The sequence below is a fragment of the Scyliorhinus canicula genome, chromosome 17 (assembly GCF_902713615.1).
Source record: "Scyliorhinus canicula chromosome 17, sScyCan1.1, whole genome shotgun sequence".
NCBI classification, from domain to species: domain Eukaryota; kingdom Metazoa; phylum Chordata; class Chondrichthyes; order Carcharhiniformes; family Scyliorhinidae; genus Scyliorhinus; species Scyliorhinus canicula.
In genome coordinates, this window is record NC_052162.1 from 77129159 (window position 1) to 77154847 (window position 25689).

The window sequence follows — 25689 nt, forward strand, 5'->3', positions numbered from 1 at the left end:
ACCCTCAGGACACACCTGCTCAGAGTCGCTGGTCGGTGCTGCGATTGTCTGACGGGGGGTACGGGGCTTCCCTCCCTACAGGGAATCAGGAACCGAGTTCAACTACGAAATACGGTGCAACTGGCTCGCGCCGTCCCAGTGGAAGAGGTACGACACATGCATGGGAGCTGTGTGCGAGCCTTTAGTTCTTCCTTTCATTGCCAAAGAAAGTGTGTTCGGGAGCTAGTATAAGAAGTAAACTAGAGAAAGACATGGACAACAGCAACTTAAATGGGCAGCACAGTTAGAAGAAGAGATCCTGTTTTTTTTTTACATAGAACATACAGTGCAGAAGGAGGCTATTCGGCCCATCGAGTCTGCACCAACCCACATTAAACCCACACTTCCACCCTATCCCCGTAACCCAATAACCCCTCCTAATCTTTTTGGACACTAAGGGCAATTTATCATGGCCATCCACCTAACCCGCACGTCTTTGGACTGTGGGAGGAAACCGGAGCACCCGGAGGAAACCCACGCAGACATGGGGAGAACGTGCAAACTCCACACAGACAGTGACCCAGCGAGGAATCGAACCTGGGACCCTGGCGCTATGAAGCCACAGTGCTATCCACTTGTGCTACCGTGCTGCCCTTGAGAATGCCAGGGATAAATGTTTTCTTTGAGAATGTCAGGGATAAAGCAGATATTGAAGGTTCCCCACAACATAAATGTGGCCATAGGAACAAATAAAGTCAGATTATAAGATTTTCAAATGGCTGAATTCTGTCATTAAGCCCAGGTAAAATTATCCCCTCCTCTCCAATACTGCTATAACTGAAGACAGTTTAGTCTCAACTTTCTGACTCCAACCAAAACCAACTGCAATTTGCCAATTTTGCTGATATTGTTCAAACAGTAGAACAAAGGAGACAGAGGGTGCGGTGGTTTGCAGAATACTTAGGCAATACAGCCAAAAGTAACAAATACATTTTAACATAGGTAGGCTAAGAAATGGATGATCAATTTCATTATCCAGATACTGTAAACACAGTAGAACGAGTTAAAAGAACTGAATATAATGTTCGAACATGTAATGAGATAAAGGCTACAGAAGTTACATTGAGGTATTTTGAAACATTAGTCAGACTATACTTAGTGCACTGGATATATTGCACTGTAGAAAGATAGAACTTCAAAGGAGATGAGCTTGGAGGAAAGATTATAGAAATCCAATGTTTATAGTCTGGAAAGAAAAATGTCAACAGGCGGGGTGGTGGAGCCTACAAAATATGTATTTAATGGTGCAGTTAAGATACAACTAAAATGTTATTTCAAAGACTGAAGAATGGTATGAGAGTACATAACTGAGAATTAAACAGAAATAGATTTAAGAACAGGGATCAAGAAGAATATTTCTACTGAGTAATAATTAAATGGAATAATCTATCTAGTGGAAACACGTATTGGGAGTGTTCAAATTACTGGTGGCTGCTAAGATGGGGCAGTTAGTAGTGATAGGAATGCAATGGCCTTTCTTCTTACATTCCTCGATTTGCAATTCCATTTTTGTGATTTATAGATTGGATTTGGGGGGAAAACTAACAGAATTAGTTTAAACTTTGAAACCATGGTTTCCATCTGAAAATGCTGGATTAAGTCAAAATTTTGGTGGCCAGTCATAGGAACTAAAACAAAGTTTTGACAGCAAACCATTGCAGAAAGATTCATTTTGGCTTATTCAGGAAGAGCATTATTCAGAAACAGACATCTCCTAGGCTTTCTTGTATGGGGTTCAGTGTCAATAATCTTACACTGGAACACCTGGGTTTAAGGATCGTTGGGTCATTTCTAACTTGTCCCACTGGGGTTGAATTGCCATTTTCCACCCTGCCCGTTTTCCCTTTCCATTCATTGGGTGTAAAACTGATAGGTAGCTGCTGCAGGATTAGTTAAAACCAACTTCATTGATTTGGAAACGGGGGGAGCAGGAGAAAGGAAGCAACCAAAACATTTAGCTGCATGAGTGAACAAAATAATAACCAAAATGTAATTGTGCCTTCTTTGAGCAGCTTAGATGAGTCTAACTGAAACCCTAGGCATTTCAATGCAACTCTAATGGATTGGGGCTGGATTCTCCAGTCCCGCAGCCATGTGTTTCTCAGTGGTGAGCTGTTTGCTGGTGGCAGGATTCACTACTTTCGCCACTTGTCAATCGGATTTCCCATTGAAACCACCCCACGCTGCTGGGAAACCTGGGCTGGGGTGCGCTGTCGATGGGAACAGAGAATCCCAACGGCCGGAGAATTCCAGCCATGCTCTCAGTTTGCCCTGGAGCTGCAATATATTCCTCACCTACATTGTTTGATTGCCGGTCTCTATAACAAAACTCATGGGTATAAAAGCGCAATAAACAGATTGAAGAAACTACCAGGAAAGTCGCTGGATTCTTATACTGAAAATATGTACATTTTTCATTTTTTAAGTGAGCAATGTGCGACAAAACACTACATGCTCGATTAATGTCAGACCTGACACATTTAGGTCGATCCAGTCTTAGCATGTCTCTTTGAGAGTCATTACTCGTAGTCTTCAATGGCATGCTGACAGGTAAAAACTCCGACACACACTGTACATAGTTTCCCATTAATTATGTCTGGTAATGTGTGGAAACTGGGTAACCTCCGGTTGTTTTTTTTATTTTGCCCAACACACAGCTATATGTTCCTCCAAATATATATTAACGCAATACTAATCAGGATTGCGCAAAGCAACCTTGGTGCAGATTTGATTCAGTCTGAACTCATCCCAAGGCCTCTGAACCTGAAGCCAGACCTGAACCACAAAAATCACTACCTGAATCAATAGTACAAGGAGAAGCCTGGCTCGGTTCCAGGTTGTTTTGCTGTTTCCGAGAACATGGATCTTCTCCAATTATAACCTCTTCTGCAGCCTTCACTGCCTAGCCCAAAATTTTGGAATTCTCTCCCTAGACCTCCTCGTCTCTCTCCTCCCTTAAAGCACTTCTTAAAAATGAGCTCTTTGTCCAAGCTGTTGGTCACCTGCGCTAAATGTATCTTTCTTTGCTTCGTTGTCAATTTACTTTACTTGTCATGGGAGTAATGTTTTACTTTGGTACGGGTCCAATCTAATTGCAGGTTGTTGCTGCTGTTTTTACATTTAGAGCCTTTGAGAAATGAAATATCTCTCCATGTTATAAAAACGCTGGAAATAATTGCAGTTGACTTGGTATTTGCTGTGTTTCTTTGTTGCCACAAAGAGAAAAGGTATGGAAGGGCCCAAGCTCCGATTCTTGCAAACACCGGTGAGAGGTTTATTCAAGGTGTTTCTCAAGCAATCAGGATGATGATCTGCCGAAAGCCCACGCAAACACTCTGCTTGCGTCACTACAAACCGACACAAAGCCAGCCAATGTATTCACAGATACATAACACCCTCCCTCTTTACTTCACGAGTGCAGCGACAACATTTATTTATCCAATAGATTCCCTGGCAAGTTATTTCTTTACATATATACAGTTCAATAAGTCAGTCTCTGTGGTGAACGTATATTCCTCATTGGTAGAATTTGGTGTTCTTGACCTCGGCTACTTGCGATGTTAGAAGCGTGCTTATTCCTTTCTGTAGATAGTACGTCTTGCCCGAGTAGTTATTTCAGTATCTGTCCCTATAAGTATTGAAAAGTCCTCAGAAACAGAACCTGAACTCGTCACTGCACGGTAGCACAGTGGGTAGCACTATTGCTTCACAGCTCCAGGGTCCCAGGTTCGATTCCTGGCTTGGGTCACTGTCTGTGTGGACTCTGCACGTTCTCCCTGTGTCTGCGTGGGTTTCCTCCGGGTGCTCCGGTTCCCTTCCACAAGTCCTGAAAGACGTCTGTTAGGTATTTTGGACATTTTGAATTCACCCACTGTGTACCTGGACAGGCGCCGGAGTGTGGCAACGAGGGGCTTTTCACAGTTACTTTATTGCAGTGTTAATATAAGCCTACTTGTGCCAATAAAGATTATTATTATGCTTTAATCATATATTCTTGCTGATTCTGCGTCACGTGATGTGTAGTGATGTCAGCTGAGTGTTTGCGTAGATCACCATCTTGATTGTACGAGCAACACTCTTAATAAACCTCTCATCGTATTTTACAAGAATCCAGGGGGTGGGCACCTCCATATCTTTTCTCTTTGCGGCAACAAAGAAATATAACAGTCACCGTGAGTAAAATTGCTTCTGCTCCGGAGAATGAGTTGAACTTAGCGTGGGAATTTCACCTTTTCGGTATGGTGCAAATATGTGCTCTGCAAATATGATTTTTATTTCAAATTCCATTTCTGAGGATTATGGGCGGGATTCTCCGACCCCCCACCTGGCCGGAAAATTGGCAGTGGATGGCGTGAATCCCACCCCCGCCGGCTGCCGAATTCTCCGGCGCCGGGGTTTTGGCGGGGGCGGGTATCGCGCCGCGCTAGTCAGCGGCCGCTGGCAGTGCTCCCCCCCGGCCCGCAATTGGCCGAGCGGCCACCAATTTTAGGCGGCGTAAATTAGACCTGGTACTTACCGGCAGGAACTGGCTCTGTGGGCGGCCTCCGAGGTCCTCGGGGGATCTGGCCCCAGGGAGTGCCCCCACGGTGGCCTGGCCCGCCATCGGGGCGGGCGGGCATGTTCCATGGAGGCACTGTCGCCCCTTCGCACTGGCTGCTGTGAACCTCCGCCATGGCCGGTTTGGAGACGAACTTCCCTGCGCATGCGCTGGGATGGCGCCAGCACACGCTGGCACTCCCACCCATGCGCCAACGTGCGCCGGCCGGCGGAGGCCCTTCGGCGATGGTTGGTGGGGCGCCAAGCCCGCCCTCGCCGGCTTAGCCCCTGAAGGTGCGGAGGATTCCCGTCACTCCTCGGCACCGGAACCGCCCGCCCCGCAGGGGAGAATCCCGCCCATAGTGTTTGTATTTGCTGCTGGCTGAGAGTTTGTTAAAAGGTAGGCCAGCTAACGAGATGTTGAACCAGACGGACAACCTCTTTCTGGTGTTTGCTATAGAATAACTATTATAAGTTACCCTTGCGTTCTCTTCCTGAAATCAGGTTCTAGGTCATTAATCGCCTCAGCATGACTGTGTGAGCTGTGATTTTCACCAACGTGAGGTGTACCCAATATTCACCTAAGCCAGCACGTGGACTGAACCCCGTGTTGCCAATGTTAATCTGATCCACACGTTAACCATCGAGCCGACTGAGCTAAATGGCCTCCCTTGGCTGAAGTGTTCACTGGGATTTTCCGGTGCTGCTGAAAGTGAATGGAGTTTTGGCTGGAACCCCAAATTTTCCGCTCTCGCTCGCAACGGGTCCTGCCACAGTCAAGACTGGAAAATCCTGCCCCTTATCTCTCATAAATGACGAAGCCAATAAGTGTATTGCCTCATGTGGGCATAAGCCAACGAGACCAAGAAGGTCTGGGCTTGATCTACCTGTTTTCTGATCTTGAGATGATAGTAACAAAGCTGCAATAGTAACAAAGCCTTAGATGCTCTGAGCTGCTCCTTATTGTGCCTTCTGATGTAGAAGCAGGAATTTATTTAAATTGTAATTTCTAGGTGTGGGCACTTTCCAAAGGACATCCAGTCGCTTGGCCTGCGGGAATTTCAATAGAACCATTCAGTGATGGCCCAATGTTCCACATACACTAAGGTCCGCAGACTGGATCTTAAGATGGATCTTCAAACACAATCATAATAAGGTGGAAGAATTTATTTTTAAATACTATATAGATGAGAGACAAGTACCTTTCTTGGTGTAATTTGATCACAAATTTAATTAAGTATGATAAAAACAGACTAAGTAAACAGAGCTGATGTCCTGGCTGAATGCTGAGAATTTGTGGCGGATTCGAGAACCTGCAAAAAGTGTTAGCTCACGCCAGATGTGCCAACCTTCATTTACAGTCAGATCCACAGGAGACCAGTTAACAGTATCAGGTTATTCATCACAAACCATGGGTGAAATTCTCCCCTACCCGGCGGGGGGTCCCGGCGTAGCGCCAACCACTCCGGCGTCGGGCCTCCCCAAAGGTGGCTGCCGCTGACGTCACCACCGGCGCATGCGCGAACTGCAAAGGCCTTTCGGCCAGCCCCGAGCGTCAAAGGCCGCTGGTGCCGGTTTTGGCGCCAGTCGGCGTGGTGCCAACCTCTCCGGCGCGGGCCTAGCCCCCAACGGTGTGGAGAATTCCGCACCTTTGGGGAGGCCCGACGCCGGAGTGGTTGGCGCCACTCCCCTACGTCGGGACCCCCTGCCCAGCCGGGTAGGGGAGAATCCCGCCCCTCATATCTGCTCCATCATTAAGACTGCCGCTTTCCATTTCAGTAACATGGCCCAACTCTGCCCCTGTCTTAGCTCATCTGTTGCTGAAACCCCTATGCATGCCTTTGTTACCTTTAGGTTGACTGTTCCACTTCACTGCTGGTCAGCATCCCTCATTTCACTCTCCATAAATTTGAGCTCATCTAAATTTAGCTGCCTGTTAACTCGCGCCTTGACCTCTGCTGGCTCTCAATTAAACAACGCCTCGATTTTAATATTTCCAACCTTGTTTTCAAATTCCTCCACTGCCTAAACCTTCCTTATCTCTGTAATCTCCTCCAATCACACATCCCCATCTACGATTATAGTCACTTGACCATCTCCATTTTAATCACATCACTATTGGTGACTTTGATACTGCAATGTCTCTGGACCCTGACAATACTCTGGCAATAGTACTGAAGACTTGTGCTCCTGGACCTACCACACACCCCTAGCCAAGCTGTTCCAGTACAGCTACAACACTGGCAGCTAACCAGCGATGTGGAAAGTTGCCCAGCTACACAAAAAGCAGGACAAATTCAATCTGGTCAATTACCACCCCATCAGTTTAATCTTGATCATCAGTCAAGTGGTGGAAGGGATCGTGAACAGTGGCACTTACTGAGCAATAACCTGCTCACTGATGCTCAGTTTGGGTTCCGCCAGAGTCACTCTGCTCCTGACCACGTTACAGCCTTGGTTCAAACATGGACAAAAAGCTGAACTCCAATTGTGCGGTGAGAGTTAAATGCTGCCTTGACATCAAGGCCACATTTGATGGTGTATGGCATCAAGGAGCCCCAGCGAAACTGGAGTCAATGGGAACCAGGGGACAAACTCTTCACTGGTTGGAGTCATACCTGGCACAAAGGAAGAAAGTTGTGGTTGTTTGAGATCAGTCATCTCAGCTCCAGGACATTACTGCTCAGGTAGCATCCTAGGCCCAAGCATCTTCAGCTGTTTCATCAATAACCTCCCTTCCATCATAAATCAGAAGTGGGGATGTTTGCTCATGATTGCACAATGTTCAACACCATCTGCGATTCCTCAGTTACAGGTGAAGTCCATGTCCAAAGACTCGAATAATATACAGACTTGGGCTGACATGTGGCAAGTAACATTCGCCCCACACAAGTCCCAGGCAATGAACATCTCCAACAAGAGAGGATCTAACCATCACCATTTGACATTCAATGGCATTACCATCTCTGAATTCCCCCACTATCAACATCCTGGGGGCTTACCATTGACCAGAAACTTAACTGGACAGCCATAAAAGTACTGGTGGCTACAAGTGCAAGTCAGAGGCTGGGAATCTTGCAAATTTACAACAGCCATGGGCATGTCAGCTATAACAGTGACCCTATCAATGGGAACTGAGGTATCATCTTTTCCAGCATGTTGATATAGTGATGTCAAAATCAGCTTAGATTTCCTCTTTTTCATTGAGATATCTGTACTTAAGTTGTTTTCACCGCATGCAGTAGATGAGATCCAATCACAAACAACCATGGGTTAAGAATTTGCACTGCCTCTTTAATGCTGAGATTTAACACAAAAATGAAGAATCACACTACACCAACCTCTTTCCTTCCGAGTAACGTCCACTTAACTTTCTGCAATACACTTGCATCTCTGTGTCATAAAAGACAGCTTTTGAGTTACGACTTCATATCAACCAACCTAAGATACTCCTATTGCACCTCCCTTCTCTGTGAACTGTTCCACCAAGGGGAAAAGCAGCATGTCTTGAGGACACCAATATCTCCACATTCTCCCTTCAAGTCACATAACATATTGACTTGGGCACATATCGCTAATTTCTTTTTGCTGGATTGGACGTCCCTTTCTAATACCATTGTGGAATCGGCATCTCTACAAGCACTCAGCCATCCACTTTCTCAGTGGTAATGAGAGATAGGTAATAACTACAGCCTTGCAGGTGTCACCCATACCCCCGGAACAAATGGAGAAATAATTAAAGGCACAGCTTTCAGTGTAAAAACAATTCGCAAATAGTACTAAAATGGCCACGCATCCCTGTGTCAAAATGAAACATTTATTCTGTGGTAAACCATTTGATTGGGGGAAGGAACAAAACCAAACATCTTCTCATGAAGACTGTGCCCCTTTACGCAATAACAGGGTGGAAGTCCTTTCTGATTTGAAAACAATCATTCTTAAAAAAATCCAAGTTGATTGATAACCTGGTCTCCAAGGGTTAATATATAAATAAACTTTAAATTATTCCCAAAAAATTGTTTATTTGAATTTAAATTAAGAACTTTTCATAAATTAGCCCAGCAAAGTGTACTTGCAGTCTAAATACAGAACCACATAATTTAAGTTGTACATTAATTCAAATTAAAGTAGTGTAAAGGGCACCTCATGTGCTTATTACTTAATCTGAATGAATTTTCTCAAAAAAAATGCCACTGAATCACCCTGAGCCCAGCGCAGTGTATCATGATCAGTATTCATGTTCACAAAATGTACGAGTACAAAGGAGAAATCCATTACATCTACCAATCTTTTGCCGCGACCTTATCAACATTACTTTAATCATCTTACCTTGTTCAGGTACCTGAGACCCGGTGGAATTAAGAGTTGTATTCAACACTTCATTGATGGCTGTGTCACAATACAGGCCTCGATGCGCATCATGTTCGCTGTCAGTTTGGTCACTTTCTTCATGTCCACTGTCCTTGAGACTGTTTCTTTCCAGGTCTTTGAATGTGGAACTACTGGAGTGTGAAGCAATACTGATTTATTATCAATCATAGCAGTACCAGATAATGCTCTCCTTATGAAAAAGAAATGCATTGCAATACATATTGCCTTACAATGAAACCTATCAAACATACACAGGCAGATATTACAGTGTGTCAAAATGTATCAAAACTGAGAAGTCATATTTCTTCCTAATGCATCACCCCCCCCCCCTCCCCTCACCCAATAAAGGCTTGCTGTTGTTAAGTAGGGCAAAGCAAATTTAGTTTGTATGCTACAATCCATCGCTCTGTAAATGATTTGTGTTAAAACTGCTTTATCTCTATTTCTGAAGCCTTCTTATCAATTTCGGCTTAATTCTGCATTCTCAGAATTGACCAATGGGTCACCTCTTGTATACCTGAGCTTGTTTGAAAGAAAATCCACTCTTGTTGGATTGCTGCTGTAGGATATAATTACCTTTAAATGGGAAAGTGGCAATGTTAACAAAAAACAAATGGAGATAAAACGTACTTTATTTTCAGGCTAGTCTGTTTATAAATTAACCTTGAAGATGGATACTCCCAGACTGGTAAGCAATACACAAGCTCGTCCTTGCGCTATATTCTTAGTAGCAGAACTGTATTTATTAAAATAAAAATATTACAAGCTGTTTTTTACACAGGGTTTAAACTGAGGGACCGATCCTGGGAACAAGCTAGTCCAGGGAGGGAGAAGAGAGTAAATGAATGCACATTGGTCATTATCCCCTCCCTTAGCATTGGTATCTTTCCCCATATGCTGGTGAGTGCAATTTGCACTAAATGCTTTACACTTGAGCTGGTTTTCTATGTATTTAATGGGCTGCTATGCTCCTTTATTCCATTCGTCATTGGGATTTGTTGAACCTCAGTGGGAGTGTGACTACAAAGTAGGGTGAAATTTCAACCCTGACAGCACAGCTGGAACTGACAGCTCTGGTAGGGGTGCAAAACCTCGGTAGAGGTTCAATAACTTGTTATGCAGCTTGCCGGATTATATTTTCCAGCAGCTTCAATCGCCAGGAGAATCGGGTGGCATCGTAAAAAGCGGCTTATCCACTTCTCTGTCTCCAACCCCCAATGGTCGAATCAGTCCCTTGCGTGCGCACTCCAAACAGGCGAATCACAGCCCAGCAGAGATTGGCACACAATGACAAAGGCAAAAAAGTGCAACACATGGAAGTCAGCTCTCCAAGATGAGGATGAAAGTCGAGTCAGAAACGTTCTGGATTGGATTGGTTTATTGTCACATGTACCGAGGTACAGTGAAAAGTATTGTTCTGCGAGCTGCTCAAACAGATCATTCCTTACATGGAAAGAAAATACACAATGTAAATACATAGACACAGGCATTGGATGAACATGTGTGAAGAGATCAGATCAGTCCAATTAAGGGTTTCCATTTGCCGATTGCTCTCCAGTGATGAGGGATATTGTATACATGTGGACTGCAGGCGAGAATAAAGTTCTGTTTCGTGGTGAGACTACGAGGTTAAACAGCTCAGTTCATAGACCTGGTTATTTGGAATGGCAATATACCAAAGCTCTGTCATTTTGAACACAGCAGCAATCACTACAACAAAGGGGCGAAAGGAAGAGGAAGCAATTGGCAATGGGGAGAAAAAATTGTCAAAAAGCTCTGGAGCTGTTGGTTATAAGTGACAATCACTGGATAATTACATGACACACCACCAAATGAATTTATAACTTTTAATGAAACTACTTTGCACTGTTTTCCCAAAAGGATGAAAAAGCAGAGGTCAGTAGTACAGCTAATTTCTGATCCCATATTATCAAATACAATAATGGGTTAGTTTGAGTCGAAAACGTGCAAGTATGTGGAATGCATCCCAACTCTCCTTCTAGAACATAGAACATAGAACAGTACAGCACAGAACAGGACCTTCGGCAATGATCACCCCACTTAAACCCACGTAACCCGTATACCCGTAACCCAACAATCCCCCCATTAACCTTACACTACGGGCAATTTAGCATGGCCAAATCACCGATCCTGCACATCTTTGGACTGTGGGAGGAAGCCGGAGCACCTAGTGGAAACCTACGTAGCCATGGGGAGAATGTGCAGACTCCGCACAGACAGTGACGCAAGCCGGGAATCGAACCCAGGTCCCTGTTGTTGTGAAGCAACAATGCACTGTGCTACCATGCCGCCCATGAACACATGGAAAGAATGAAAACTTGACATCTACAGGTGGGTTTACCCGCAATCATTTCTAATTTTCAATAAAGCTGAAGAGGATTATTATCTTTAAAAAATAAACTTATTTTAAAAATTTTGAGAAAATATTAGTCTGACTAGTTCCAATTTAAGTCTGCAGGACTCTGTGGTTGGAAGCTGTTATTCTGTCTATCACCATCCGATTTAATTCCCTCAGTACCTACTTGCAATTTTTCCTGTTGCTCTCAGCAGACTTTCTCCCATTAAGCCCTACTGGAGGCTGGCGGGGAGTTTTCTAATAGCTTTCTCTCAGTGCGCCTTGCTTCATCGTGCCTTTTGTGGCTATCCCCAGAATCCCTTTCCTTGCACGTTGGCCTGGTGTCACTGTGAGCGACATACCAGATTGGACCGAGGTCTTTTATCAGTGATAATCTTTTCTATTTTGTTCGCTAATAGATGCTTTTAGACGGTTCGAACCGTGAACAAAATTTGACACCAAGGTGATTTCTTCTGTATGAAGAGAGTGAGTTGCTGAGAAAAGATTGACTAGCATTAAATCAGAGTGGGATGTGGCCAAATCGGGCAAAATCAGAATAATGGTGAAGATCTAACAATAACAAGAGGGACACAAAAATAATTGGCAGATAGCTTCATCCTGTGAATACACTCAAACTGTTTAATGCCGCACAAGGGTGTGACTTACCTTTTAATGAGGTGCTGTCTGCTGTTTACGTAGCTTGACTCAATGGAGTAGTTTTCTGACTAAAGATAAAACAAAGAGAAATGCATGAAAATAAAGACTGCAGCATTCTGAACTCACACGATTTGTAATCAGCATAACAAGCTGGGTCCTCTTAAGCATTCCCCCCCAAAAAATACTTTATTTTGTTTGCTCTCAAAACCTCCAGATAAAATCCATCCAGAGCCTAATCACTTCAGTTCATCTTCAATCGAATGTCAATGAGATATCACTCTTATAGATAGGTTCATTGAGATCTGCAGCATGCCATTCATTTCTGTTGTAGGGAAGCAAGCTTGCAATGGAGAATAGTGTTCCGTGGTTGTGACTAGAGCTCTTTAGAAAGCCACTTGTTGCAACAATACATATCATACATAAACAAGTGAAATAAAACGAACACATTTTACGGAATAGGGTTTTATAAAGAGAATGAAGGTTAGGTTGTGGCTCAGGTTATCAGTCTGAAACATTTACTCTACCTTCTCTCTCCACAGATACTATTTGCCCAGTTCTATGCTTCCGGCATTTTTTCTTTTAGATTTCCAGCAATAGCTGTCTTTATTTCTTGTTTTCAAAACTTGGCTGTCTTTTTCATTTTTGAGAAATTATATAGCATTTATATGAAAATTCTGGTAACAATTTGAATGTGAAAACATATCTCAGAGGTGGGAAGCTAGTCTCTATGGAGGTAAGATGACGGCAGTATCCAATGTGGCTGTAATACTCCAACCCACAATACTGCTTAGATTCACAAACAATCATTGAGACACTTGCCTGGGGGGGGGGGGGGGGGAGGGGGGGGGGGGGGGAAGGGGGGGGGGGGGGAAGGGGGGGGGGGGAGTGGGGGGGGGGAAGGGGGGGGGGGAGTGGGGGGGGGAAGGGGGGGGGGGGAGTGGGGGGGGGGAAGGGGGGGGGGGAAGGGGGGGGGGGAGTGGGAGTGTGGGGGGGGAGGAGTGGGGGGGGGGAGGGGGGGGGGGGGGAAGGGGGGGGGGAGTGGGGGGGGGGAAGGGGGGGGGGGAAGGGGGGGGGGAGTGGGAGTGTGGGGGGGAGGAGTGGGGGGGGGAGGGGGGGGGGGGGGGAAGGGGGGGGGGGAGTGGGGGGGGGAAGGGGGGGGGGGAAGGGGGGGGGGAGTGGGAGTGTGGGGGGGGAGGAGTGGGGGGGGGGGAGTGGGGGGGGGGGTGTGGGGGGGGGAGAGTGGGGGGGGGAGAGTGGGGGGGGGAGTGGGGGGGGGGGGGAGTGGGGGGGGGGGAGTGGGGGGGACACGGGACTATATTCCAGCAAACATCATTTTATTTAGGAGGAAAGTGCAAAGCTAATGGACAACAACTGGATAAAATGTTCTCTTGTGCAGATTGTGTTTTGTGACTTCACCTGAAAGTGATTTCCATAATCATTCAATCAACGATACTCTTCCCTGATTCTGATTCCAGCAACTAACTTAATTATACTTTTTTATATGTCCAATACCTCGTCAGTCTCCAGAGACCTCTTTCTCTCTCCCGTTACATTCTTCCTCACAAATCCCCTCACCATGTCAGTTTCTCACACACAGACTACAGTTTTCCTTTGTTCATTACTGCCTTGGCTTAGTTTAATGCCATCCTTGCTTCTTTAGTTTGTTGCTATCTCCAACACAGACTCCTCTACCTCCCTAAAAATTTAATTATTCATTCTGTTTTAGACTATGAAATAGTCCTCTTAAATCAGGTATGGATAGGCTTCCCTTTGTTTTGTTCCTCCTCACCTTACCCTCTCACTCCGTTTCACTGCCTCCCCCCCCACACCAAGGTTGGCCATTGTACCTAAACGTCTTCTTTAACAGCCCTTTTTAACAAGGCAGGTCCTTTAATGACCTGTATTGATCTTGCATATAATGACGATCATTGTTAATAAGAGAAATTGATCAGATCTATTTTATGAAAGACCATCTTTTCATAAGAATGTTAATTAAGCATATTATAATTTGTAATGAAATCACTTGGCAACATTGACAGTAAAATCCAAATATTCTATAATATGGTCAGAAACTGCAGTGAGGGTAACAGCATTACAAATATTGCCTTGGTGATTGAACCAGACTATCAATGGTCAAGATGAGTGCAATAACATTTTTAAAAATTTGTTCATGGGATCAGTGTCACTGGCAGGGCCAATATTGTCTCTCCCTAATTGTCCTTGAGAAGGTGGTGGTAAGCTGCCTCGAACTGCTGCAGAACATGTGATGTAGGTACACCCACAGTGCTGTTCGTGAGGTTTTGACCCAATGACAGTGAAGGAACAGTGACGCAGTTCCAAGTCAGAATGCAGTGTAGCTTGGAGGGGAACTTGCAGGTACAGTACTAGTGTTCTCATATATTTGCTGCTGTTATTCTAATGGATGGTAGAAGCCCTGGGTTTATAAGGTGCCGTTGAAGGAGGTTTGATGAGTTGCTGCAGCGCATTTTCTAGATCATACATTCTACTGCCACTGTTGCAGTGGAGGAAGTAAAGGTTTAACATGGTAGACTGGGTGCTGGTCAAGCAAGTTGATTTGTTGAGCTTCTTGTGTGTTGTTGGAGCTTCACTAATCCAGTCAAGTGGAGAGTATTGCATCACATTCCGACTTGTATCCTGTAGATGATGCATACCCTTTGAGGAATCAGGAAGCGAATGACACTCTGCAGAATTCCCAGTCTCTGACCTGCTTTTCTACCCTCAGTATTTATATGTCTGATCCAGTTTCATTTCTGGTCTATGATAACCCTCGGGTGTTGATTCAATGATGGTAATATCACTGTACTTCAAGGGAAGATGTTTAAATTCTCACTAGTTGGAGATGGTCATTGCCTGTCAGTTGTTTTTTTAAATAAATTTAGAGTACCCAAATATTTTTTCCCAATTAAGGGACAATTTAAATTGGCCAATCCATCTACCCTGCGCATCTTTTTGGCTTGTTGGGGTGAGACTCACGCAGACACGGGAAGAATGTGCAAACTCCACAGAGAGTGACCCGGGGCCAGGATCGAACCTGGGTCCTTGGTGCCGTAAGGCAGCAGTGCTAACCACTGCGCCACCATGCCTGTTAATTGTGTGGCATGATTGTTGCTTGCCACTTGCCACTCAATTAAGTCACCTCTCATCCTCCTTCGCTCCAATAAGAAAAGCCCCAGCTCCCCCAACCTTTCCTCATAAGACCCTCCCTCCAATCCACTCAACCACTCAACCCAAGCCTGACTGTTGTCTACGTCTTTCTACATACACAGACTGCTTCAGACACTGCCCAAGGTGTTGTGAATGCCACTGAATGCTCATTAGCGAACACCCCAATTTCTGACATTATGAAGGTGGGATGGTAATTGATGAAGACATATAATTACTTTGGGCAAAAGGACAGGCTAGAGACTAGGAATTCTGAAAAAGGTAGATCACCTCCTGACTTTTAAAACCGGTTCATCATCCAAAAGGCACAAGTCAGGACTCCAGTAGAATACTCTCCACTTGTCTGGATTAATGCACCAACAACACTCAAGAAGCTCGACAAACAACTGCTTGATCAGCAACCAATCTACCAACATAAACATTGATGAAACAGCTGAATATGATTGGCCTCCAAAAACCACAACCATCATCCGTTGATGAGATTAGTCACCTAATGACATTAGCTTTGCTAAGGCTGCTTAATGCCACTCACTCAATTGCTGTATTGAAGTTAAGGGCAGTCATTCTCACCTGACCTCTGAAATTAAACCATTTTGTCCATTTTTGGACCAAGGCTGTAATGAGGGTAGCCCTGGATTTATGTTTGTATCTTTTAGCAGGACCCTTAGTTTTGGACTCTGCACAGGTGGAATAATTTCTTTCCACATCTATCCAGATGTCTGAAGAGCCACTTCTCGGAAGAGGCTAAGCTTGTTCAGTAAGTGCAAGTCTATCCATATGAAAATTCACATCAGTAGTGTGATTTAATGAAATTGAAACAGAATCCCGCGTCGAGCAGGTTTAGCCAGTGGTTTTCCGGCGCTCACAGTGCCAGGAAAGACCCCGCTATCTAACGGAGCTCTGTTTCATTTTGGGGCCTGAACGGGGAAGTCTTGTTTCCTGTAGAACATAGAACTGTACAGCACAATACAGGCCCTTCGGCCCACGATGTTGTGCCGAACTAGTCTGAAACTAAGATCCAATCAACCTACTCCCAATCATTCTAGTGCACTCCATATGCCTATCCAATAACCGTTTGAAAGTTCCTAAAGTGTCCGATTCCACTACCATAGGTGGGAGTGCGTTTCATGCCCCAACCACTCTCTGAGTAAAGAACCTACCTCTGACATCGCTCCTATATCTTCTACCACGAACCTTATAGTTATGCCCCCTTGTAACAGCTACATCCTCCCGAGGAAAAAGTCGCTGAACGTCCACTCTATCTATCCCTCTCATCATCTTATACACCTCAATTAAGTCACCTCTCATCCTCCTTCGCTCCAATAAGAAAAGCCCCAGCTCCCCCAACCTTTCATCATAAGACCCTCCCTCCAATCCAGACAGCATCCTGGTAAACCTCCTTTGCACCCTTTCCAATGCTTCCACATCCTTCCTATAATGAGGTGACCAGAACTGCACACAATTATCCAAATGTGGTCTAACCAAGGTCTTCTAAAGTTGCAGCATAACCTCACGGCTCTTAAACTCAATCCCCCTGTTAATAAATGCTAACACACTATAGGCTTTCTTCACGGCTCTATCCACTTGGGTGGCAACTTTCAGAGATCTATGGACATGAATTCCGAGATCTCTCTGCTCCACATTCTTCAGAACCCTACCGTTAACTCTGTAATCCGCATTCAAATTTGTCCGACAAAAATGAATCACCTCGCACTTATCAGGGTTAAATTCCATCTTCCACTTTTCAGTCCAGCTCTGAATCCTATCAATGTCTCTTAGCAGCCTACAACAGCCCTCCACATTATCCACTACTCCACTAATCTTGGTGTCATCAACAAATTTACTAACCCAGCCTTCAACTCCATCATGCAAGTCATTGATAAAAATCACAAATACCAGAGGACCCAGCACTGATCCCTGTGGTACACCGCTGGTGACTGGGCTCCAGGATGAAAATTGAACCATCTACCACCACCCTCTGTCTTCTATGTGATAGCCAGTTACTGATCCAATCGGCCAAATTTCCCTCTATGCCACACCTCCTTACTCTCTGCATGAGCCGACTATGGGGCACCTTATCAAACGCCTTACTAAAATCCATGTATACGACATCAACTGCTCTACCTTCATCTATGTACTTAGTTACCTGCTCAAAGAATACAATCAAACTTGTGAGGCAAGACTTACCCCTCACAAATCCCTGCTGACTATCTTGGATTAAGCTGTATCTTTCCAAATGATCATAAATCCTACCCTCAAGGCCCTTTCCAATAATTTACCAATGACCGAAGAGAGACTAACCGGCCGAAAATTCCCAGGGTCATATCTATTCCCTTTCTTGAACAAGGGGACAACATTTGCCTCTCTCCAGTCTTCTGGCACTATTCCTGTATACAGTGAGGACAAAAAGATCAAAGCTAAAGGCTCTGCAATCTCATCCCTCGCCTCCCAAAGAATCCTAGGATACATCCCATCAGGCCCTGGGGACTTATCTATCCTCAGGCTTCTCAAAATTTCTAACACATCTTCCTTTGGAATATCTACCTCCTCCAGCTTACCAGCCTGTATTGCACTATCCTCCTCAACAACATGGCCCCTCTGTTTGTGAACACTGAAGAAAAGTATTAATTTAGGGTCTCTCCTATATCTTCAGATTCCATGCACATGTTCCCACGACTGTCCTTGACCGGCCCTAACTTCACCTTGGTCATTCTTTCATTCCTCACATAAGTGTAAAAAGCCTTGGGGTTTTCCTTGATCATACCCGCTAAGGACTTCTCATGCCTCCTCCTAGCTCTCCTCAGCCCTTTCTTGAGCTCCTTCCTATCTTGTATCCCTCAAGTGCCCTAACTGAACCTTGTTTTCTCAACCTTACATAACCCCCTTCTCCTCTTGACAAGACATTCAACCTCTTTTGTAAACCATGGCTCCCTCACTCGACTATTTCCTCCCTGCCTGACAGGGACATACATATCAAGGACACGCAATATTTGCTCCTTGAACAAGCTTCGCATCTCAATTGAGCCTATCCCTGACAGTTCCTGTTTCCACCTTAAGCTCCCCAATTCTTGCCTAATCGCATCGTAATTAGCCTTCCCCCAGTTATAAACCTTGCCTTGCCGTATGTTCTTCTTCCTCTCCATTGCTATAGTGACAGTCACCGAATTGTGGTCACTATCTCCAAAGTGCTCTCCCACAACCAAATCTAACACTTGGCTCGGTTCATTACCCAGCACCAAATCCAATGTGGCCCCGCCTGTTGTCAGTCTATCCACATATTGCGTGAGGAAACCCTCCTGAACACACAGGATAAAAACAGCCCCATCCAAACTATTCAAATAATAGTGGTTCCAATCAATATTTGGAAAGTTAAAGTCACCCATGACAACTACCCCATGACTACCGCACCTATCCAAACACTGCATTGCAATCTTTTCCTCCACATCTCTGTTACTGTTTGGGGGCCTATAGAAAACGTTTAACAAAGTGACCGCTCCTTTTCAATTTCTAACTTCAGCCCACACTACCTCAGTGGACAGATCCTCCTCAAACTGTCTTTCTGCAGCTATTATAATATCCTTGATTAACAATGTTACTCCTCCACCTGTTTTACCACCTTCCCTAATCTTATTGAAACATCTAAACCCCGGAACCTCCAACAACTATTCCTGCCCCTGTTCTATCCACGTCTCCGTAATGGCCACAATGTCGTAGTCTCAGTAACCAATCCATGCTTCAAGCTCACCAACCTTATTCCTGATGCTCCTCGCATTGAAGTACATACTTCAAACCACCGTCATGCCTGCAGGTCCACTCTTGTGACCTTGGTACCTTCCTCAGTACTGCACTACCTTCAACTTCCTGAACTCCAGCAATGCTATCTCCTGGACTACAAATCAGTTTCCCATTCCCCTGTCAAATTAGTTCAAACCCCCCAGAAGAGCTGTAGCAAATTTCCCTCCCAGGATATTGGTGCCCTTCTGGTTCAGGTGTAACCCGTCCTGTTTCTATTGGTCCCACCTTCCCCAGAATGTGCTCCAATTATCCAAGTAACTGAAACCCTCCCTCCTACACCATTCCCGGTTAGATACATACTAAAGCTACACTGTCCCCATCAAACACTCCCAGAAAAAGTACAGCACGGGGTTAGATACAGAATAAAGCTCCCTCACACTGTCCCCATCAAACACGCCTAGGACAGGTACAGCACGGGGTTAGGTACGGAGAAAAGCTCCCTCTACACTGTCCCCAACAAACACTCCCAATAAAGGTACAGCACGGGGTTTGAAACAAAGTAAAGCTCGCTCTACACTGTCCACATCAAACACTTTTAAATGGTGCCCCAATCTCTAGACCCCCCCAATGCAACCCCCCACCTCCCCTCAATGCACCATCCCATCTATAAGGGGGTCATCGAGCCCCCCCCCCACGCCCCACCTAATAAGAGCAGGGTACCACAGCACTGATCCCTGGCATGGGGAAAATGTCACACAGGCACCCTGGCACTGCCAGCCTAGCACACTGGCAGTGCCCTTACCAGACTGGCAGCGTCACCTGGGTGCCACCTTGGTACTTTCAGGGTATCAGGCTGGCAGTGACAGGGTGCCCAGGTGGCATCAGGGGTGCCAGGGTTACACCTAGTCCAGCCGGGGCCCCCAGTCCATTGGGAGACCACTTCCAAGTGCCTGGTCCCCGTTTGTGGAGCCTCGTGATAGCTCGCTCGGGTTCTCTGAGGTACGGGGTTAGATACTCCAGTTTACTGCAGTACTTTAATATGCAGATTAGCCAGCTTCTGATCCTGTTCATTGTGGGCGGGATCAAGATCATGACGTTTTGCAAGATTCTGTTAGCTCACCATGCTTCGCAAAATCTGAGTAAATCTCACGAAAGGTCTCTTGCAAGATTTACTGGCTGCGTCACGCTCCGTGTTGGGCGCGGGACGACCTATAGATCAGGTCCCAGAGGTTGCAGGGGTCAGGAATGAATGAGAGGCATTGGGCTGGATTCTCCGATTTTGAGACTATGCCCGGAGCATGTGTCTAGTTTTATGACCAAAAGGTCAGTGCCGTTCCCACATCGATGCTCCGCCTGGTGGAGGGCTAGCAGCCGCGCCACACCCGGCTTTACCTGCAGATACGGACAGATAATTGCCGATTCCCTGGCCGCGCATGCCCACGGTGGCGACCTGCGGTGGCAACCTGGCCGCGCATGGACCCAGCCAGCCAGATAGTGCCCCCCGTTACTCCCCACGCCATCCCAGGACCACCCCACCAGCCCCTCCTCGCCCCTTCCCCCGACTGTGGCCAAGCTGTGCACAGTCCGAAGCCGTCATGCGAAGTCCCCAAAAACTGTGAGCACACGTGTCTCACGCCGTCGGGAAGTCGACCCAATGGGGGCGGAGCATCTGGGGAGGGCCTCAGGTGACGTCCTGAGACATCCCAATGGCGTGTGACGTACTCAGCAATGGTGCCATTTAAAAAAATCAGAGCATCCAGAAAACGGCGCCCCCGATTTCGGCATAAAAATGGATTCTCCGCCCAATTACCGAACGCAATTTTGGCGTCGGCAATCGGAGAATCCATCTCATTGGCTTTTCAATCTCAATAACTTTTATTCTCTGTTCCCCCCCCCCCCCCGCCTCACTGCAGTGTATGGAGATTTGGATGAGCGCCAAACTCTCCGCCCTCGCTGGCAACGGTAACTTGGGGAACTCGCAACTGTGAATTCCGCCCCCCCCCCCCCCCCCCCCCCCCCCAATGCCCATATTAACTCTCTAAATGATAAATAATAACAAAACTGCAAAAGAAGCATAATATGCACCATCAAAGCCAAATCTACTTAGGCTGCCTTGACATGCTGAGAAAATAATGCTTTAATAGTGCTTCTTACAAGTAACCTTTATAGAAATATGTCATATTTTGCAAAATACCATCCTCGCAAGGTACATGTTACTTTACTCTCCTACAGCCAAGGGAGTCCAGCCAGTACAAAATTCACTTCAACTGTTACCTTCCTATCGTAATTACTATCACAAAGCCACACTTGAGATTCATGGCAGGTGTCGGCAGTAACTCGCTTTATAAATCCAGCATTGTGAACTGCGGCACTTTAAAACCATTTGGCATTATTGTTTTTTCAAATATAAAAGGCCATTTCAAAACCACATATTTTGAATGCAATTAGGATTTTTAAAAAAGGAAGGAAACACACAGGAACACTGTTAGCTGCTGCACGCGAGGACACACTGGAGTGTTTTCAAGTTGTAAGCAATTTCTGGAATTCATTCTCTTAAGATTTTGAAAGTGTTGACTGGTATTTAAATAAGACAGTAAGGTCTAGCAGAGTTGTTCCATTACCACCAGACCTTCTGTCTCTAATTGAACTCTCAAATGAATTGCTCCAGCAGTTCCTATAACTCATAAATATATATGATTGCATGATGCTCAGACCTTAAAAATTAAATGAAAGCTGAAAAGGAAAAGAGATGAGACTGCTGCAAATATCTAGCCATTTGATCAGTACCTTCCACCATCAGTTTTGTACTTCCTTGAGTTACGAACCCACTATGACACAATCTCCTAGTTAAATCTTTATGTATTATGGCTGTCCATAAAACACAGGAACAATTAAATTCTTTACCCCTGAGGATGCTGACTCAGGAGTTGAGTGACAATCCCCATACAACACACATCTCCAAAAGGTCTTTTTGATCCACCATGCGTCACTTTTCTGCATTCAATTTTTCAAACAGAAAGCATGAAAGAACCTAATTCCCGGCAAAGGTCATGCAAATTAATAACCCAATGCTCAAATAAACCTAAATATCTCAAACTATTCTTTGAAAACAATTCACCCAAAAACATATTACTCCCAACTCATTGACAAGAAACTTGTATGCTTATCTATAAATTCTAAAAGCTAATATGCTGATTAAGAGCAGAAACATATGATTTCAATTTAAACAACCTTTGATCCCTCCCCTCCCCCCCAAAACAAATTCTGCTTGGAGCTCCTTTTGTAAAATCAGTAAGGGTGAAGTTTCTGAAAAGTCAGGATTCTCCGACCCCCCGCCAGTCGGAGAATCGCTGGCGGTCGACGTGAATCCCGCCCACGCCGTCCTCCTAATTCTCCCACCCCCCAAAAACCAGCCTGGTGTGAGTCGCGCCGTCCGCCTCGGAGAATGGCGGGGTCCAGCGTGACTCAATGGGCTCCGGGGTTGCCCGAATCCTCCTGCCTGCGATGGGCCGAAGTCCCGCCCGTCTGTTGCCGGTCCCACCAGCGTAAATTGGAGTAGGTCCCTTATCGGCGGGACCTGGCTGCGCGGGCGGCCTTCGGGGTTCTTGGGAAGGTGTGGGGGGATCTGGTCCCGGGAAGTGCTCCCACGGTGGCCTGGCCCACGATCGGGGCCCATCGATATGCGGGCGGGCCTGTGCCGTGGGGGCACTCTATCCTTCCGCACCGGAGGCCGTGGCATGTGCGGGGATGACGCCAGCCCGCGCTGGCACTCCCGCGCATGTGCCGACTCACGCCGGTCGGCAGAAGCCCTTCGGCGCCGGTTGGCGTGGCGCCAAGCCCCTTTCCCACCAGCCGGCGGGTCGCCAACCACTCCGGGGTGGGCCTAGCCCCTGAAGGTGCAGAGGCTTCTGCACCTTTGGGGCGGCCCGACGCTGGAATGGTTCATGCCACTCCGTCCCGCTGGGACACCCCGCCCTGCCGGGTAGGGCTGAATCCCGCCCCACATTCCGGAATGTCCTTCAGGAAAGGAAACCTGCTAGAGTGACCAATAAAAGTTCAGTCGCATATGAATGGTCACGGGATGTGGTTAACCCTTAAGTATCCTAGGAGGTTGCTTGGCAAGCAACTAGAAAAATAGGCAATAAATTATTGTCTTGCCAGATCCTACATGTCTGCGTGGGTTTCCTCCGGGTGCACCGTTTTTCTCCCACTATCCAAAGATGTGCAGGCTAGGTGGATTGACCATGTTAAAATGCCCTTAAGTGTCCAAAGGTTGGGTGGGGTTATCGGGATAAGGTGGGGGATTGGACCATGGTTGAGTGATCTTTTGAAGAGTCGGTGCAGACTTGATTGGCTGAATGGCCTACTTCTGTACTGTGTGGATTCTATGATGCGTCCCAAGAATGGAATCAAAATTTTGCTGATGGTCAATATGGCTGCCAACTAGAATGGGGAAAGTATTACCGAGGCTGAACATCTCGGGCTGACATTTATCCTTTTTCTCACTGCCTGCCGTCCCCCCACAAACAACGGCCACACTCTCACAACCTCCCACTCGGCGCAACTCAGGTCAAGAGTTCAGTGGCTTGGGAAACCAACACTATCACCTTGCTCCACAGAACAAAACTCAGCACAGGTTGTGCCGTACCCTACGTAATGTAATAATTACTTATCTAAAATAAGAAATGGCTCCACTAAGATGATTTATGCTCACAATACAACGTCTACTGACCACTGTAATTGCTGGATTCTCTGGAGAAAGCTATTCAAGCAATTCAGCTCTCAAAACACCATTTTTCTTCACATTTTACATTCATCAATCTGCCATTTCCCACTGTGCCAGGTCAAAGACATCCTACGACCTGGTGACCATTACACAGTATTTAAAATGCCCTGAGGCACCATGTCATGGTTGAGATCATTTGAAACAAAATGTCTGCCCAGCCTTTAACTTCGCAGCTGAAAATGTTTGCACTCACAGATGATCTGAAATGTTGCCGATGCTCCTTGATTAACCTTTAGAAAACAGAAATCTTGTCAAAATTTCAAAGCACCGTTAGCCCTGCAAAGATATGAAATAGATTTTTCACATCAAACTAATACTGTACTACACAGCTAACTTTTGTTCAGTCTTGTTGTAATTTTATTTCTTTATTCTTTCAGGAGATGTGGGCGTCACTGGCAAGGCCAGCATTTGTTCTCTATCTCTACTTGTCCTTTGAACTGAATGACTTGAGCAATTTTAGAGGGTGGTTAAGAGTCCACCGCATTATTGTAGGTCTGGAGTGACATGGGCAGCATGGAGGTTGGGCAGCACAGTAGCATTGTGGATAGCACAATCGCTTCACAGCTCCAGGGTCCCAGGTTCGATTCCGGCTTGGGTCACTGTCTGTGCGGAGTCTGCACATCCTCCCCGTGTGTGCGTGGGTTTCCTCCAGGTGCTCCGGTTTCCTCCCACAGTCCAAAGATGTGCAGGTTAGGTGGATTGGTCATGATAAATTGCCCTTAGTGTCCAAAATTGCCCTTAGTGTTGGGTGGGGTTACTGGGTTATGGGGATAGGGTGGAGTTGTTGACCTTGGGTAGGGTGTTCTTTCCAAGAGCCGGTGCAGACTCGATGGGCTGAATGGTCTCCTTCTGCACTGTAAATTCTATAATTCTATGACATGTAGGCCAAATTGGCCTTCCCTAAAAGACAAATTGGTCTTCCCTAAAAGACATTAGTAAACCATGTGTTTACAAAAATCCACAATAGTTTTATGGTTTCCATTACTGAGACTGCCTTTATATTCCAGATTTTAAAGAACTACTCATTGAATTTGAATTCCACCAGCTACCATGGTGGGATTTGAACCTGTCTCCAGAGCATCAGGCTGGGTCTCAGGGTAACTAGGCCAATGGCTGCTCCGCCACACCACCACCTCCCCTAAATTGAATTAAGAATGAGAATGCTGTTCTTCCTAAAAGTTTAATCTAAAAGTTACGATGGTTGTAATTTTACAAAAAGGTTAAAAAGAATGATTTAGAAGGAAATGAATAACAATCAAGGTAATTGATTTACAGAATCTGTGTGAGGTCAAATTCTGGTTTTATTACAACGGATTCTGAGATTTTTAAGAGGTCTTTCGGCCTCCTTTTCAATGAAAGGTTACCTGAGATGTTGGCCAGATTTTTTCCCAAAAGGTAATGGCCCCACTACCCGAATATAAAGTAAGACACAAGCCTACGTGGGTGGGCGGCAGGACACTTGGGCAGGATTTTACTGGTGGCAGCCAATTAAGCAGCCGCTACCATCCAATTGAGGATGGCTGTCCCGCCTTTCAGAATTGTCGGCACAATTAGAGGGCCAGCAACTCAACAGTGCCACCAACAGAGGTGGCCGCTACTGGAACTGCAGGATCAAGAGGTTGCATCTCGAAGGTTAGGCAAGTTTTGTTTAATTCAACGTATCATGGTCAGGTAAGCAAACCTTGGTGATCACAGGGGGTGAACCCTCCAATAGCGGAATCGGAGTTGTGGAGGTGGGGGGAGGTGCCTTTCAGCCTGGCGATCTCCCTGTTGGCCACGGTGTGGACTGTAAAGAAATGCCCCTGCTACTGGTAGGCAACCAAGGTTTCCATGATGGTATGCCCACTTGGAGGGACTGGATGTGGCTCTTAACTGGCCTACAAATTTACTTAATTGCCCACAGGTGGGCAGCCGCGCTGCTGATTTCCCCATCTCTGAGAATGTCCAGTGGCAACACAAAGGTATCAGGCTCTTCTCCCGATACCTTCTGCGGTGATGTTGCGAGGTCTCCCAGCCTATGGTCAGA

At 46.0% G+C, this 25689-nt stretch overlaps 1 protein-coding gene across 2 annotated transcripts in view; it reads right to left on the reverse strand.

Moving 5' to 3' along the window:
- The window catches only part of pcdh19 (protocadherin 19), a 142427-nt gene that overhangs the window by 32467 nt on the left and 84271 nt on the right, over positions 1-25689 (reverse strand). Inside the window, exons 2-3 of one of the 2 annotated variants that reach the window (XM_038774560.1) lie at positions 11969-12027; positions 8905-9074 (exon numbers count right to left, since the gene is read on the reverse strand). In XM_038774560.1, coding sequence (XP_038630488.1) covers positions 8905-9074; positions 11969-12027 — 229 coding nt within the window. Of the gene's footprint in view, positions 1-8904; positions 9078-11968; positions 12028-25689 lie in introns of both variants that reach the window. The other variant, XM_038774558.1, reaches the window with a different exon arrangement.